The 14,989-nt window shown below is 41.8% G+C and overlaps 1 protein-coding gene across 2 annotated transcripts in view; it reads left to right on the top strand.

Moving 5' to 3' along the window:
- The window catches only part of NUP205 (nucleoporin 205), a 103,063-nt gene extending 94,986 nt beyond the window's left edge, over positions 1 to 8,077 (top strand). Inside the window, exons 39-43 of one of the 2 annotated variants that reach the window (XM_047763169.1) lie at positions 2,626 to 2,792; positions 5,582 to 5,705; positions 6,150 to 6,278; positions 7,105 to 7,178; positions 7,732 to 8,077. In XM_047763169.1, coding sequence (XP_047619125.1) covers positions 2,626 to 2,792; positions 5,582 to 5,705; positions 6,150 to 6,278; positions 7,105 to 7,178; positions 7,732 to 7,884 — 647 coding nt within the window. In that variant the 3' untranslated portion in view covers positions 7,885 to 8,077. Of the gene's footprint in view, positions 1 to 2,625; positions 2,793 to 5,581; positions 5,706 to 6,149; positions 6,279 to 7,104; positions 7,179 to 7,731 lie in introns of those variants that run through there. The other variant, XR_007132594.1, reaches the window with a different exon arrangement.
- Positions 8,078 to 14,989: the final 6,912 nt, after the last annotated feature.

The raw sequence follows: 14,989 nt of genomic DNA, 5'->3' as shown, positions 1-14,989 counted from the left end.
TCAGTGGGTTAACGATCCGGCGTTGCCGTGAGCTGTGGTGTAGGTCGCAGACATGGCTTGGGTCCTGTGTTGCTGTGGCTCTGGCGTAGGCTGGCGGCTACAGCTCCGATTCGACCCCTAGCCTGGGAACCTCCCATATGCCGTAAATGGCAAAAAGACCAAAAAAATAAAAAATAAAAATAAAAAAAATAAAGCAAAAACTTCAAGGGAGTTCCTAAAAAAAAAAAAAAAAAGATTTTCAAACAAAATTATACTTTGGCCACTTATTCTTAAAAATATTAATCATATACTGATGTTACTAATACTTATTAAAATTTCATTAGTTTCTTCTCATTTTGAGCCAATCTTTTGCATACTACATCAATTTTTTTTTTTTAATGGCCATACCCATGGCATATGGAAGTTCCTGGGCCAGGGATTGAATCTGAGCTGCAGATGTGACCTGTGCCACAGCTGTGGCAATGCTGGATCCTTTAACCCACTGGGCAAGGCCAGGGATGGGATCGAAACGGTACCTCTGCAGTGACTCATGCTTCTGCAGTTGGGTTCTTAACCTACTGTGCCACAGTGGGAACTCAATGATCTTTGATCTTTAATACCTAAAGATGAAAATTTATGAGTTTGGACTTAATTTTTTCCTTAGACTTTTTTTTTTAATCTTTTTTTTTTTTGTCTTTTTGCTATTTCTTGGGCTGCTCCCGTGGCATATGGAGGTTCCCAGGCTAGGGGTCGAATCAGAGCTGTAGCCAGCAGCTTACTCCAGAGCCACAGCAACGAGGGATCCGAGCCGCGTCTGCAACCTACACCACAGCTCACGGCAACGCCGGATCCTTAACCCACTGAGCAAGGGCAGGGACCAAACCCGCAACCTCATGGTTCCCAGTCGGATTCGTTAACCACTGCACCACAACGGGAACTCCCTCCTTAGACTTTTTAAAGAGCATTTCTTCTCCGTCAGTTTTAGACATATGAGTGTGTGGGTATTTGGAAGTTCTAGAGTACTTAGTTAGAGAGGGGCAGTTTAATCTACTGGTGAAAAATACAGACCAATGACGAACTGTCCCAATTTTAGTCCCAGTTCTACAGTGGCTTAAAAATGACTCATCTCTTTGTGCCTCAATTTCCTTGTCTATAAAGTAGAAGTAATAACAAGCTCTCCTCTGATGAATTATTGTAAGGATTAAATATGCTAATATATTTAAGGTGCTTTAGAACAGTTCCTGCCACTTAGCACTACATCAGTGGTAGCTACTGTTACTTTTATTGTTGCTCTTGTTGTTGTTACCTTTAGTGTATTTCTTATAACTTGTGGTCAAGGGACCCTTTCCTGTAGCTCTTCTCCTTCCTCAGCCTCGTGGTCTTTTCTGCAGAATCTCTTTCTATAGTTAAATATTTCATCAGCCATCCTCATTTGATGTCTAAGTCTAGTGCCTCTGAAAGCTCTAATATTTTCTAGCCTTGAGCAAGCTAGTGTAACAACTCCTGAAGTGCTTCGGGGTATTCTCAGCAGTAAAACATTGTGTTTGCGGATCGCTTCCTGCCAGGTGGAGGTCTGTGGTCCAGGGTACCTAATTTCACTAGGAGGAGGATCTCTGTAATGACCTGTATCATAAAGACTGTCACATCGTCATCAGAGACTGGTAAAGGAAACCTGGCAAACCGGTACTTCTAGGATTTTATTTTATTTTATTTTATTTTTGTGGCAAAATCCACTGACAAGAGACTCTTCTCTCTTTTTGATGTGACTTTGGAGCAAAATTGAGGGAGATGGTGGTAGAGGAAGCAAGTGCAGATCTTGCCTTCAGAATTCATGGCAGTTGGGGCCTTTAACAAAGGCCATCTCCAAACTGAACTTGAAATTACTAAGGCATTTCTCAAGAAATCCCTCAGTCACAAGTGGAAATTGCTGTATGTGCGCCACACAAACCATCTCTAGAATAGTAACGTTATTTATTGCTCCATAGTCTTTTTTTCCCTCTGCAAACAGCTCTGCCAGCATCACATTGATCCTTTACACCTTTATTAGAGAGTCGTCAGGTAAAAGGCAGGTCGTTTTGTTTTGCTATCCAAATGGAGTTATTGTGATAAAAGACTTATTAAACTTTAAATTTAATTATATTTTTTGAATATTTGTTATGGTTCTCCCTGTGTCTTTGGAAGAATAACTTTGAGCTGGGAACTCTGCATGCAGAAAGATGCAGACTGGAAATGAATCCAAATTACTAGAACTGTAGAGTGAAGCAGGAGTTATTCACTTGGGGTCAGGAAGCTATAAACTGAATTTGTATGCACAGGGTGGGGAGTGGTAAAGAAATGGGTGGAAAGGTTTATAACGTCCGTGGAGTTCTTGAAGAACTCTTCACCGGAAAAAGGGTAAGCTCTCTCAGCGTCCATCAGCCAGAGTTGCTTATTCTCTCAAGTCTCCAGCCTCATGTACCTACCTCCTTACAGTAGCTCCTAACCACTCCTTTGAACTGTCAGTGGTATTTAAAATAGTCTTGGATTGGTTTTAATAATCGTTAACATACCCTTAAATTCCTGAGCTTTCCTTTTTTAAAAAGCAGTCATTTGAAATTCATATAAAATGGTTGTAAGTAGAACATTGTTTTTTATCAACTCTTTTAGACACCCAAGCTCCAGTGGTTCCATACTGGCGGCTGCCTGGTTTGGGCATTATTGTCTACCTGCTGAAACAGAGTGCTAACGATTTCTTCAGCTACTATGACAGTCATCGACGGAGTGTCAACAAGCTGCAGAATGTGGAGCAACTTCCCCCAGATGAGATAAAAGAGGTAGGAATTTTATGATGAGCTGTGGCGACTTCGAGAAGCCATTGCTTTTACTAATAAGGACCAGGGTCTGATGTCAGACTCGTGAGGAAAGATGATGCATGCAGTGAGACAAAAGGAATTACAGCAACTCCTCCACAGCTGGAAGAAGAGTCCCTGACCTGAGCACCACACCTCATACACTTAGAAACTCTTGGCTGAGTGACAATGAAGTTGCGTTTGTTGAAGAAAACCACCTGCCATTCAGTAGAAAGTTAGCTGGCCTTTGAATAAAGACTTGGGTAGTTTATACTCTAAGAATCTATGCTGATACACTCGGGTTTCTGTTGCAAATGCTTTTTCAGTTAGAAGTGATTCCTTAGGTGAGATGTCTCTGTTCCTTCAGCTTCTATAGTATCTGTTAAGTGAATTTTTCAGACAATTGGGATGATGTATATCAGACGTGACTGCCTTCTCTTAATGACCCAGCATCATTCCCTGGCACTTTTGTAACTAAAGATGCTGAGTTACTGGGCGTGCCCCCTAAGCAGCCCGCCTTCTTTTCCACTTGGCACAGCTGAACTATCAGGCATCCCTTGGCCAGTTCTGCCGCTTTGTGGCGTCCTGTGTGGCAGCCTCGATGTTGAGCCATTTTGTCATTCCCAGTTCACACCAGGTTTTCTGAAAAACACCATGTCACTCTTAAGAGTAGACAAAACCAGGAGTTCCCACTGTGGCTCAGCAGTAATGAACCTGACTAGTATCCATGAGGATTCGGGTTCAATCCCTGGCCCCACTCTTTGAGTTAAGGGTCTGGCATTGCCATGAGCTGTGGTGTAGGTCGCACATGTGGCTCAGATCCTGCATTGCTATGGCTGTGATATTGGCTGGCAGCTGCAGCTCTGATTCCTAGCCTGAGCACTTCCTTATGCCTCGGCTGAGGCCCTACAAAAAAAGACAAATAAAAAGAGTAGTCAGAGCAAAAAAAAAAGAAAAAAAGAAAAGAAAAACAAGGGCGTTCCCACTGTGGTGCAGTGATTTAAGGATCTAGGGCTGCCATACCTGTAGTGTAGGTCGCAGCTGCAGCTCAGATTCACTCCTTAGCCCAGGAACTTCCATGTGCCATGGGCGTGGCCAAAAAAAGAAAGAAATAGAGAGTAGTCAGAGCCTACTTCTTTTTACCATTCTTCTAATTTTTTTTTTTTTTTTTTGGCTCTGCCCACCGTATGCAGAAGCTCCTGGGCCAGAGATCAAACCCTCACCATAGCAGTGACAAAGCCAGATCCTTAACCCACTGAGGCACAAGGGAACTCCTCTTTTGATAATTATAAGGAACATGTATTAAGAGTTTATGATGTGCCAAGCCCTAAGCTACATGTCCTACCCGAATACATGAGGCAGATTCCTGTTGTTTCTCCCATTTCTCAGATGAAGAGACTGAGGCACTGAAAGATTGCATAATTTATCCAAAGCCACACAGCTAGCAAATTGAGGTAGGCATTATTGACTGGGTTCAGGTAATCCCTGAAATTGTGTGGTTTACACCCAGCAGTCCTTGCTCTTCACGTGCAGCGTGGGTGATGGTAGTACCCGCAAGAGGCACCAGCATCACAATAAAGCACGTGGTACTCCACCAGCCCCATGGCAGTAGGCCGTCTGCCAAACCCGGCATGCTTGCAAGTATGCCAGATGGAGAAGTGATTAGGGGAGGTCCTGGTTGATGATCATGTGTTCATTAGACTCTAAAAGTCTAATTAACATTTTCTTCAGAAGATACCTGACAGCTGTTACGGAAATTCTCCACGGCATTGTGACACTTACTGCTTGAAAACCTCACTGTTCTTTTTTGTTTTGACAGGAAATCCAGAATTGGTTGGCCTATCAGCAGATTGAAAATGTCTGTTTCAGGGATTGGCCTTTTTAAAAAGCAGCAGATGAATATTCACTTGTGAATTCAGCTGCTTCTTTGGCTCTTGTTTTTTTTAATTTTTTTATTATAGTTGATTTACAGTATTCTGTCAATTTCTGATGTACAGCAAAGTGACCTGGTCATACGTATATACATATATATATACACATTCTTTTTCTCACATTATCCTCCATCCTGTTCTATCACAAGTGATGTAGTTCCCTGTGCTGTACAGCAGGACCTCATTGCATATCCACGCCAAATGCAGTAGTTTGCATCTACTAACGCCAAACTCCCAGTCCGTCCCACTCCCTCCCCCTCCTCCTTGGCAATCACAAGTCTGTTTTCCATGTCCATGAGTTTGTTTCTTTTCTGTAACTAGGTTCATTTGTGCCATATATTAGATTCTACAAATAGGTAATATCATATGGTATTTGTCATTCTCTTTCTGACTTGCTTCACTAAGTATAAAATCTCTAGTTTTGTCCAAGTTGGTACAGATGGCATTATTTTGTTCTTTTTTATGGCTGCATAGTATTCTATTGTGTATATGTGTCACAGGCTCTTGGGTTTTTTTCTTTAATTACTAGCTTCCTAACTCAATAATAAACTTTTTCTATAAGGATGTTTAAATTTATTCGAATATTTTTCACAGTACTTATAAGTGACCATTTATAGTAGATATTCATTAAGTTTTTCTTACAATTTATATATGTTATTCTTTTGGGGGGGGGGCGCGTGCACCCTCAGCGTACGTGAGTTTCTGGGCCAGGGACTGAATCCAAGTCACAGCTGCAACCTACACCACAGCTGTGGCAACACTGGATCCTTAACCCACTATGCCACAGTGGGAAGTCCTACAGTATATTTCCGTCTTAATACTGTGTTTCTTTGTTTTTCCTAGTTGTGCCAGTCTGTGATGCCTGCTGGTGTTGATAAAATCTCCACTGCCCAGAAATATGTTTTAGCAAGAAGGCGTTTGGTGAAGCTGATCAACAATAGGGCTAAACTGCTTTCCCTTTGTTCCTGTATCCTTAGTGGAATCATAGTGGGGCTTGCAGGGTGGCCTTTAAAAGAATCTTCAAATGTAGGAACTCTTTACTTATTCTCACATTATTTGAGTACTGAAGAATCATAATTACTGTTAATTTATTTTTGTAGTAAATGCCCGATATATTTCTAAATTGAACATTTTCTCCTACCTTTTAGAGTAACTAGCAATCCTCATAGTACACAAAGACACTTTCTGTCTGGACAGGAGACAAGGACACCTAAGGCCGTGCCGGCGTGATGCCCCACGGTTCCCACATCCTGCATCAGCACGTCTTTTGCTCTCTGGAGAGACTTAACGCCCCGCCTGTTAGACTGAGGCTGTGGGTACATCCCTGAGTCTCTCTTTTTCCTCCTGCTCAGAAACTGGTTTGTAAAATCCTGTGATGAGATTGTTTTCCTTTAATCTGAGCTCCCTGTAGTTATCATAGAAACCTGCCTGTTCATTCTCTGGCGCCATCTGGAGTACTACTTGTTACACTGCACACCCACGGATTCTCAAGAGTCCTTGTTTGCCTCCAGGACCTTATTTAAAAGCAGAAGACTGCAAGGTAAACTTTTTCTTGGAGTTCTCATTGTGGTGCAGCAAAAACGAATCCGACTAGGAACCATGAGGTTGCAGGTTCGATCCCTGGCCTCACTCAGTGGGTTAAGAATCTGGCGTTGCCGTGAGCTGTAGTGTAGGTCGCAGATCTGGCTCAAATCTGGTGTTGCTATGGCTGTGGTGTAGGCTGGCAGCTACAGCCCCGATTAGACCCCCAGCCTGGGAATCTCCATATGCCACAGGTGAGGACCTAAAAAGACAAAAAAAAAAACTTTCTGTGAAAGTTAGTGAACCATAAATGCCTGTTGATTTTAGCACCTTGAAAGACTACATTTTAATCTGCTTTTTACTTTCTGGGTTTCTGAGAGTGGGTGAGGTAATGGAGAGCTGCTTAGTTACCAGGCACAGCTGTGCTTTGTATTTTGCCTTCTGTCCAGGGAAATTGTGTGGAACTCAGAGCATCTTAGAGCTGCCCCTCTTCTTCTTGTAGTTAATGGCTGACCCAGGTCCAGAGTTCTCTGGTCCCAAATAGCTTTCTAGAGAAGTGGAAATAGGTCTGCCTAGGCCACGAATCTTATGGCTAGACTGTCCTGTGACTGATGACCATGTATTGGATCCCTTAGACGGCAAGTAACAGAAGGAAAGCTTGAGCACCCTGGCCTAGAGCCGGGATGTGCTTCCTAGAGGCTTCCATTTCCTGAACCCTGGAATAGAATTCTCAGCTTTGACCCGTACTTTTCATGGAACTGCATTTCATTGTCATCAGATTCTTTGGAAGTAGACACATGCTTGCAAAGCTGGTTTGATGGTTTGACCGTGTCTTTTATCTCTAGATTCCTTCACTTCAGAAAGCAATCTGGATTTTAGAAGTGGGCTGACTATAGTGAGCCAACATGATTTAGACCAGGTAAGGTTCTAGTCAAATACTTTTTTTTTTTTTTTTAAAGTAAAAAGGGAAAGGCTGCTATCTTAGTAAGACTATAGTTTTCAAGTTTGCATGCAAAGACCTGATTTGAATTCTGGCACAGCTGCTCAATAGCTCTGGGACTCAGAACAACTCACTTAGCTTATGAGCCTCCATTTCCTCAGCTAAGAAATGGAAATGGGAATGGGAATTCAACCTCAAAGCATTTTTGTCAGAATTATATGAGGCTTCATGTGTGAGACTCCTAGGGTAGTGCCTGGAACATAGTAACAGTTCGGTAACTGATACCATTATGATCTGAAAACTATATATTAACAGTTATTGCTATTTATAGCAAATTTTAAATTTTACCCATGTACACAAGAAAGAGAAACATTAGTATCATACCAGTAAATTCTAGAGTGGAAAATGTGACTGTTGAGTTAATTTGGCACATCAGAAAGAAACACATTACAAAAATTGAAAGGTATTTTAAATCGAGAGATAGAAAATAAAATATTTGAGACTAATGAAATGTCACCTGTGTTACCTCTAGCTTCAGGCTGACGCCATCAATGCTTTTGGAGAATCACTGCAAAAGAAACTTCTGGACATTGAAGGATTGTATTCAAAAGTTCGATCCCGCTACAGTTTCATACAAGCTCTCGTCAGACGTGTCCGAGGCCTACTGAGGATATCACGGAACTGAGCACCGTGCTTTTACTCTTCTCAGGAAGAGATGAATTGGGGAAAACTGTCTCCTTTTTATAATTTCTTTCTAAATTATGACCAAAAGATATTTTGCTATTTCTTTCTTTATATATGGACTTCTTTTCTGTAAATTTCTTTGCCTGGTTCCATCCTCACTAGTAAAAAAAATAAATACTTTTTAAAAAAACAAACATGGGGTCTTATAATAAAATTTCCTTTTTTTTAGGGCTGCACCTGTGGCATATGGAAGTACCCAGGCTAGGGTTTGAATCAGAGCTTCACCTGCCAGCCATAGCCAACAGCAATGCAGCATCCAAGCTGAGTCTACAACCTACACCCCAGCTCACGGCAATGATGGATCTTTAACCCACTAAGCGAGGCTGGGGATCAAACAAGTGTCTTCATGGGTACCGGTCAGGTTTGTAACCTGCTGAGCCACAACAGAACTCCCTCCTTTTTTTTTTTTTTTTTTTTTAATGCATTTAAAAAAGGCTTTGTTATTGTTATATTTTAAAATTAATCTACTGTGTACCATTTATAAATACCAGTCTTTAGCTGGAAAGCATCCTGTTAATGAAATAGCATTCTTACAGGGACATGAATGAATAAATAACTGGTCCAAGATGTATTAATTCTGACTGTCGAGTAGTTCCCGTTGTGGCGCAGTGGAAACAAATCTGACTAGTATCCATGAGGATGAGGGTTCGATCCCTGGCCTCGCTCACTGGGTTGGTGATCTGGCATTGCTGTGAGCTGTGGTATAGGCCGGCAGCTGCAGCTCTCAATTTGACCCCTAGACTGGGTATTTCCGTATGCCATGGATTTGGCCCTAAAGAGCAAAAAAAAAAAAAAAAAAAAAAAATTTGACTGTTGCTCCACTGGTCAGGCAGATGGTAAACTTTATCATCTGGAATACAAGCATGAACACGGAAATAATCAAAAAAGAGCCTGGGGCACAGAATCAAAGCATTTTATAAATTTCTGAAGTGTGAAGCCTTCCACAAAACAGAGATATTAATTTGGAATCAGCTAAGATTTTGGATTCACCAAGCTTTATTATTTTGTTTTCCCACCATTTCTTCCAAAATTCCAGCAGACCGTGGCTCAGGAGTTGGGGCAATGGAGAAGTGTATGGAGGGAGAAGCAGGAAGGACTGCAGCTGCAGCTGCACGTACGCTACTTCAAAGGCTGACCAGGAATGCTGTTTGTGTAATAAATACGAAAGCCAGAGGCTGGGGACACGCAGCCTGACTCAGAGTGTTGCTGAAATAAGTTTTAACATGTAAAGAGTAGGTTCATCTATTCCTCAATAACATTAAACAAATATAGGATCTTAATGTGTTGTTTTGTACTGAGTTAATCAGTTTGATGGGTTAGAACATCAAAAAGAGGTGAGTACCTTCTTCCTAGTTATTAGTGTTTTAGGGTTGATAAATTAGTGATGTTTAAATGTAGGTGTCCGATCCCTGGCCCTGCTCAGTGGGTTAAGGATTTAGGGCTGCCCCAAATTGCAGTGTAGCTCAGAGATGTGGCTTGGATCTGGCGTGGCTGTGGCTGTGACAGGCCAGCAGCTGTAGCTCTGATTCGACTCCTTGCCTGGGAACCTCCATATGCCACACCTGTGGCCCTAAAAATAAATAACAATAAAATATATGTATCCAAACTTGATTTGAACTATTTATGGAAAGAAGCTGTTGGAACACAATCTAGTCTTTTCTAAGTATTTTTTTATGCTTTGTCTAAGGTAAGTTTCCCAACTTATTTTGACAAATTGTGAACTTCATGAGAGTGAAAGTACAAGTGAGCCCATATACCTTCCACCTAGTTTCCCCAGTTGTTAACATTTAGTACATTTGCTTTATCTCTTTTCTTATATGTATATAGACTGGTTTGCTTCCTTAACTATTTGAAAGTAGGTTGTAGATGAGTTCCCGTCGTGGCTCAGTGATTAATGAATCTGACTAGGAACCATGAGGCTTTGGGTTCGGTCCCTGGCCTCGCTCAGTGGGTTAAGGATCTGGTGTTGCCGTGAGCTGTGGTGTAGATTCCAAACAGGGCTCAGATCCCACATTGCTGTGGCTGTGGCCTAGGCCGGTGGCTACAGCTCCAATTAGACCCTGGGAACCTCCATATGCCACGGGTGCAGTCCTAGAAAAGAAAAAAAAAAAAAAAGAAAAAAGAAAAGAAAAGAAAAAGTAGGTTGTAGACATCATGATGCTTTATCACTAGGTATTTCAGCAGGTAAGAGTAATATTTCCTTCTTAAGCACAATCCTACGACATTTGACTGTAGTTTCTATTACTTAGTCCATATTCAGATCTTCTCAGTTGCTCCCAAAATGTACTTTTAGAACTTTTTTAAACCCAAGATTTAATCAAAAATCACACATTATGTTTAGTTATATCTTTTGTTATTTAGTTATCTCTAAGGATCCGGCATTGTGAGCTATGGTGTAGGTCACAGTCGTGGCTCAGATCTGGCATTGCTGTGGCTCTGGCATAGGCCTCTAGCTCTGATTCGACCTGGGAACCTCCACATTGCCACAGGTGCAGCCCTAAAAAGACAAAAAGACAAAAAAATAATAATAAAGAAATACAATATAATCCAGCAGTTCCACTCCTGGAATATAGCCATAAAAAATGAAAACACTAATTCAAAAAAATATTTATGTACCGCAGGGGTTCATAGCAGCACCATTTACAATAGCCAAGACTTGGAAGTAAGCCCAGTGCCCATCAACAGATGACTGGATTAAGAAGACATGGTATATACATATATACAGTGGATGAAATACAGCCACTTGGGAGTTCCCATCGTGGCACAGCAGAAACGAATCCGACTAGGAACATGAGGTTGTGGCTTCAATCCCTGGCCTTGCTCAGCGGGATAAGGATCTGGCATTGCCATGAGCTGTGGTGTAGGTCGCAGATATGGCTCAGATCTGGTGGTGGTGTGGCTGTGGCGTAGGCGGATAGCAGCTCCGATTAGACCTCTAGTCTGGGAACCTCCATATGCCGTGGGTGCAGCCCTACAAAGGAGAAAAAAGACAAAAAACAAAAACAAAACATGGATGTACCTAAAGAATATTATGCTTGGTTAAATGTCAGGCAGTGAAAGACGAATATTATATGATATCATTTATTTGTGGGATATAAAAAATAATACAAATGAATGTATATGCAAAACAAACAGGAGTTCCTCTCGTAGCTCAACAGAAACAAATCTGACTAGCATCCATGAGGACTCAGGTTTGATCCCTGGCCTCACACAATGGGTTAAGGATCCAGCGTTGCCATGAGCTGTGGTGTAGGTTGCAGACGTGGCTGGGATCTGGCATTGCTGTGGCGTAGACTGTGGCTACAGCTCCAATTCGACCCCTAGCCTGGGAATTTCCATAGGCTGTGGGTGTGGCCCTAAAAAGCAAAAAACAGACTCATGGATAAAAAAACAAACTTGTGGTTACCAAAGGAGAGGGAGAAGGAGGGACAAGTTAGGAGCATGAGATTAACAGATACAAACTACTGTACATAAAATAGATAAGCAATAAAGATAAACTGTGTAGCACAGATTATACCCATTATCTTGTAATAACCTATAATGGAATGTAATCTACAAAAATACAGAATCCCTGTGCTGTACACCTGAAACTAAGGAAATATTGCTATATATCAATTTTTTTTTTCATCTTTTTAGGTCTGCACCCATGGCATATGGAAGTTCCCAGGCCAGGGGTCAAACTGGAGCTGCAGCTGCCGGCTTATGCCTCAGCCACAGCTATGCGGGATCCAAGGCTTGTCTGTGACCTACACCACAGCTCACAGTAACGCTGGATCCTTAACCCAGTGAGTCAGGACAGGGATCAAATGGGCACCCTCATGGACACTGGTTAGTCTCATTAACATTGAGCCAATTTTTAAAAAATGACAAAGGAGCTCCTGCTGTGGTGCAATAGGGTGGGTGGCATCTCTACAGTGCTGAGACCCAGGTTTGATCCCTGGCCTGGCACAATGTGTTAAAATCCTGGCATTGCCGCAGCTGCAACTCAGCTCAGACAGATTTGGCTCAGGAACTCCATATACCAAGGGGCGGCCAAAAAAGAAAAAAAATGGTAGGAATTCCCTGCTGCCCTAGTGGCTGAGGATCTGGTGTTGTCACTGCTGTGGTTCTAGTTTGAACCTTGGACCAGGAACTTCCAACACCATGAGCACGGCCAACCCCCCTCCCCCCAAACAGATAAACAAAATCCTAGAGATAGTTGAACCCCCTGTGAATTCTCTGGCCCAGTTCCCCTCCCTCCCTCCCAGAGATAAACATCATCAGGAACTCATTGCTGTTCTTCCCGTTTGTGTTTCCATTTCCACGACATACGTGTATCATTGGCATTTCAAAGTATTGTTTTACAGGTTGTTCATTTTTATATGTGTTTCATCATATTTTGAAGCAATTTGCAGGTTGTTTTTTTAATGTGTTTTTGATAATCCCTCATGCTCATTTATTATATATATTGAATTTTGGTATTGCATTTTACAAATACCCTTATTTATTCATTCTGCTATTGGTGGACAGGTAGACATTTACTTGTTTTTTTATTTTATTTTATTTTCCCACTGTACAGCAAGGGGATCAAGTTATCCTTACATGTATACATTTTTTCTCCCAACCTTTGTTCTGTTGCAATATGAGTATCTAGACATAGTTCTCAATGCTACTCAGCAAGTTCTCCTTGTAAATCTATTCTAAGTTGTGTCTGATAAGCCCAAGCTCCTGATCCCTCCCACTCCCTCCCTCTCCCATCAGGCAGCCACAAGTCTATTTTCCAAGTTCATGATTTTCTTTTCTGTGGAGATGCTCATTTGTGCTGGATATTAGATTCCAGTTATAAGTGATATCATATGGTATTTGTCTTTGTCTTTCTGGCTCATTTCACTCGTATGAGATTCTCTAGTTCCATCCATGTTGCTGCATATGGCATTATGTCATTCTTTTTGATGGCTGAGTAATATTCCATTGTGTATATATACCACATCTTCCTAACAGGTAGACATTTAAATTCCCAATATCTTGCTATTACAAACATTGCTGCAGAATTCCCTGGTGGCCTTGGGGTTAAGGATTTGACCTTTTCGCTGCTGTGGCTTGTGTTTAGTCCCTGGCCTGGAAACTTCCACATGCTGCAAGTGCAGCCAAAAAAAAGCCAAAAAACAAACAAACAAAAACCTCTTTCAACAAACGGTGCTGCAGTAATGGTCATCATGGAAATAAGAAGGCTGCTCTGAATTATGCAACTAGAAGAGGAAATCCTGAGTTGGAGATTAAGAACTTCAATTTCACCAGACATTGTAATATTTTTCTTAGCGGTTGCCCAGTTTTCTCCTACTCATAGGGTGAGAGTTCCTGTTTGTCTACACCATCATTTTTTTGAAAAATTTTTGTTTTACAACAAAATTTAAGACACAGAGATTTCCCATATACTCCCTACCCCTACTCATGCGTATCTTCCACCGTTATCCACATCACTCACCAGAATGTTACATTTTTACCAGGGATGATCCTACACTGACACATAATCACCTAAAATCCATGGCTTTTATCTTTTTTTTTTTTTTTTTGCCTTTTTAGGGCTGTACCTGCGACATGTGGAGGTTCCCAGGCTAGGGGTCACATCAGAGCTGTAGCCTCTGGCCTACACCATAGCCACAGAAACATGGGATCTGAGCCGTGTCTGCAACCTACACCACAGCTCATAGCAACACCAGATCCTTAACACATTGAGCAAGGCCAGGGATCGAACCCACATCCTCATGGATAATAGTTTCATTCCACTGAGCCAGGACGGGAACGCCCATGGTTTTTATGTTACGGTTCACTCTTGGTGTTGTACATTCTATGGATTTGGACAAATGTATAATGACATGTATCCATCATTGTGACATCATACAGGGTATTTTCACTGCTCTAGAATCTTTTGCACTTTGCCTATACCTATTCATTCATTGTTGTTGTTGTTGCACCTGTGGCCAGAAGTTCCCTGGCCCAGAGATTGAACCTGTGCTATAGCAGCAACCCAACTGCTGCACTGTCAATGCTGGATCCTTAACCATCTGAACCACAAGGGAATTCCTAGTCTAATGGTCTTTGATTAAAGTTTTGATCTCTTGGAGGTTTAGACCAGAGAAAAGGGTGAAACCAGGAGGAGACTCATAGCTTGTGAAAATATCGGAACAGCTGAGAGACAGGACATCTGGCTAAGGTCAAAGAGTTGACAGGATAGAAGGTAGGATTTTGGAGAATAATACTTCCCTGGTGGAGCAGGTTCAGGAGATGACAAAGTGTGAGTTATGAACAGGATGGTGGATCGCTGAAGTGGTGTGAGGATTAAAGTCACTGGAGGTAAGGATTCTTTGAACATGCAAGTGTTCGTGGCCTTTAAAGTTACCCATGAATATGATGGCTTGGGGAGGAAAGGGAGGCTGTTAGATGCCAAACCTTCAATGAATGAGGGGGCTGCCTAGGAAGTCAATAGGGTAAGGCCTTGTGAAGGGGTAGAGCAAAGACATGAATTTTAAATGAGGGTTGTTGTTTTGTTTTGTTTTGTTTTACCATGAGAACATTTAAGTAATATTCTGAAAGGAGCGAGAGTCCTGCCTTTCTTTTTCATGCTTGTGGTTATTTGGGGGTGGGGAGAGAGAGAGAAAGAAAAGGCCTTAGGAGAAAAGCCAGGCTTCATTTAAGGCTTTGTCTGTAAGGAGATAAGGTTTTATACAAGGAATTTCAATAAATACTGTGTTCATTTTCTGGGCACTAGGACTAGAGTTGTGAACCGAATAGGTGGAGTCCTCACCCTCATGTAGCTTAGTGTCTGGTGTCTTGTAACTCAAAGCCTGATTTACAGACCACTAGTAGAGTATCACTTGGAGTTTAGTAGAAATACCCAGCTCTAATATGCTGCATTAGAATCTGCAGTTAAACAAGATCCCAGGTAATCTGAATGCACATTAAGTCTGAGAAGCCCTGTTGAAGATTTGACTGACTCAAGTTTTAACCTGGACATGTTGGAAAACAGAGTGTGTTACCGCCAGGCACGGGCATCTCCTCCTTGGCAG

Source organism: Phacochoerus africanus, chromosome 16, assembly GCF_016906955.1.
Source record: "Phacochoerus africanus isolate WHEZ1 chromosome 16, ROS_Pafr_v1, whole genome shotgun sequence".
NCBI classification, from domain to species: domain Eukaryota; kingdom Metazoa; phylum Chordata; class Mammalia; order Artiodactyla; family Suidae; genus Phacochoerus; species Phacochoerus africanus.
Note: the sequence above shows the minus strand (reverse complement) of the source record. Positions and strands in the feature narration are given on the sequence as shown.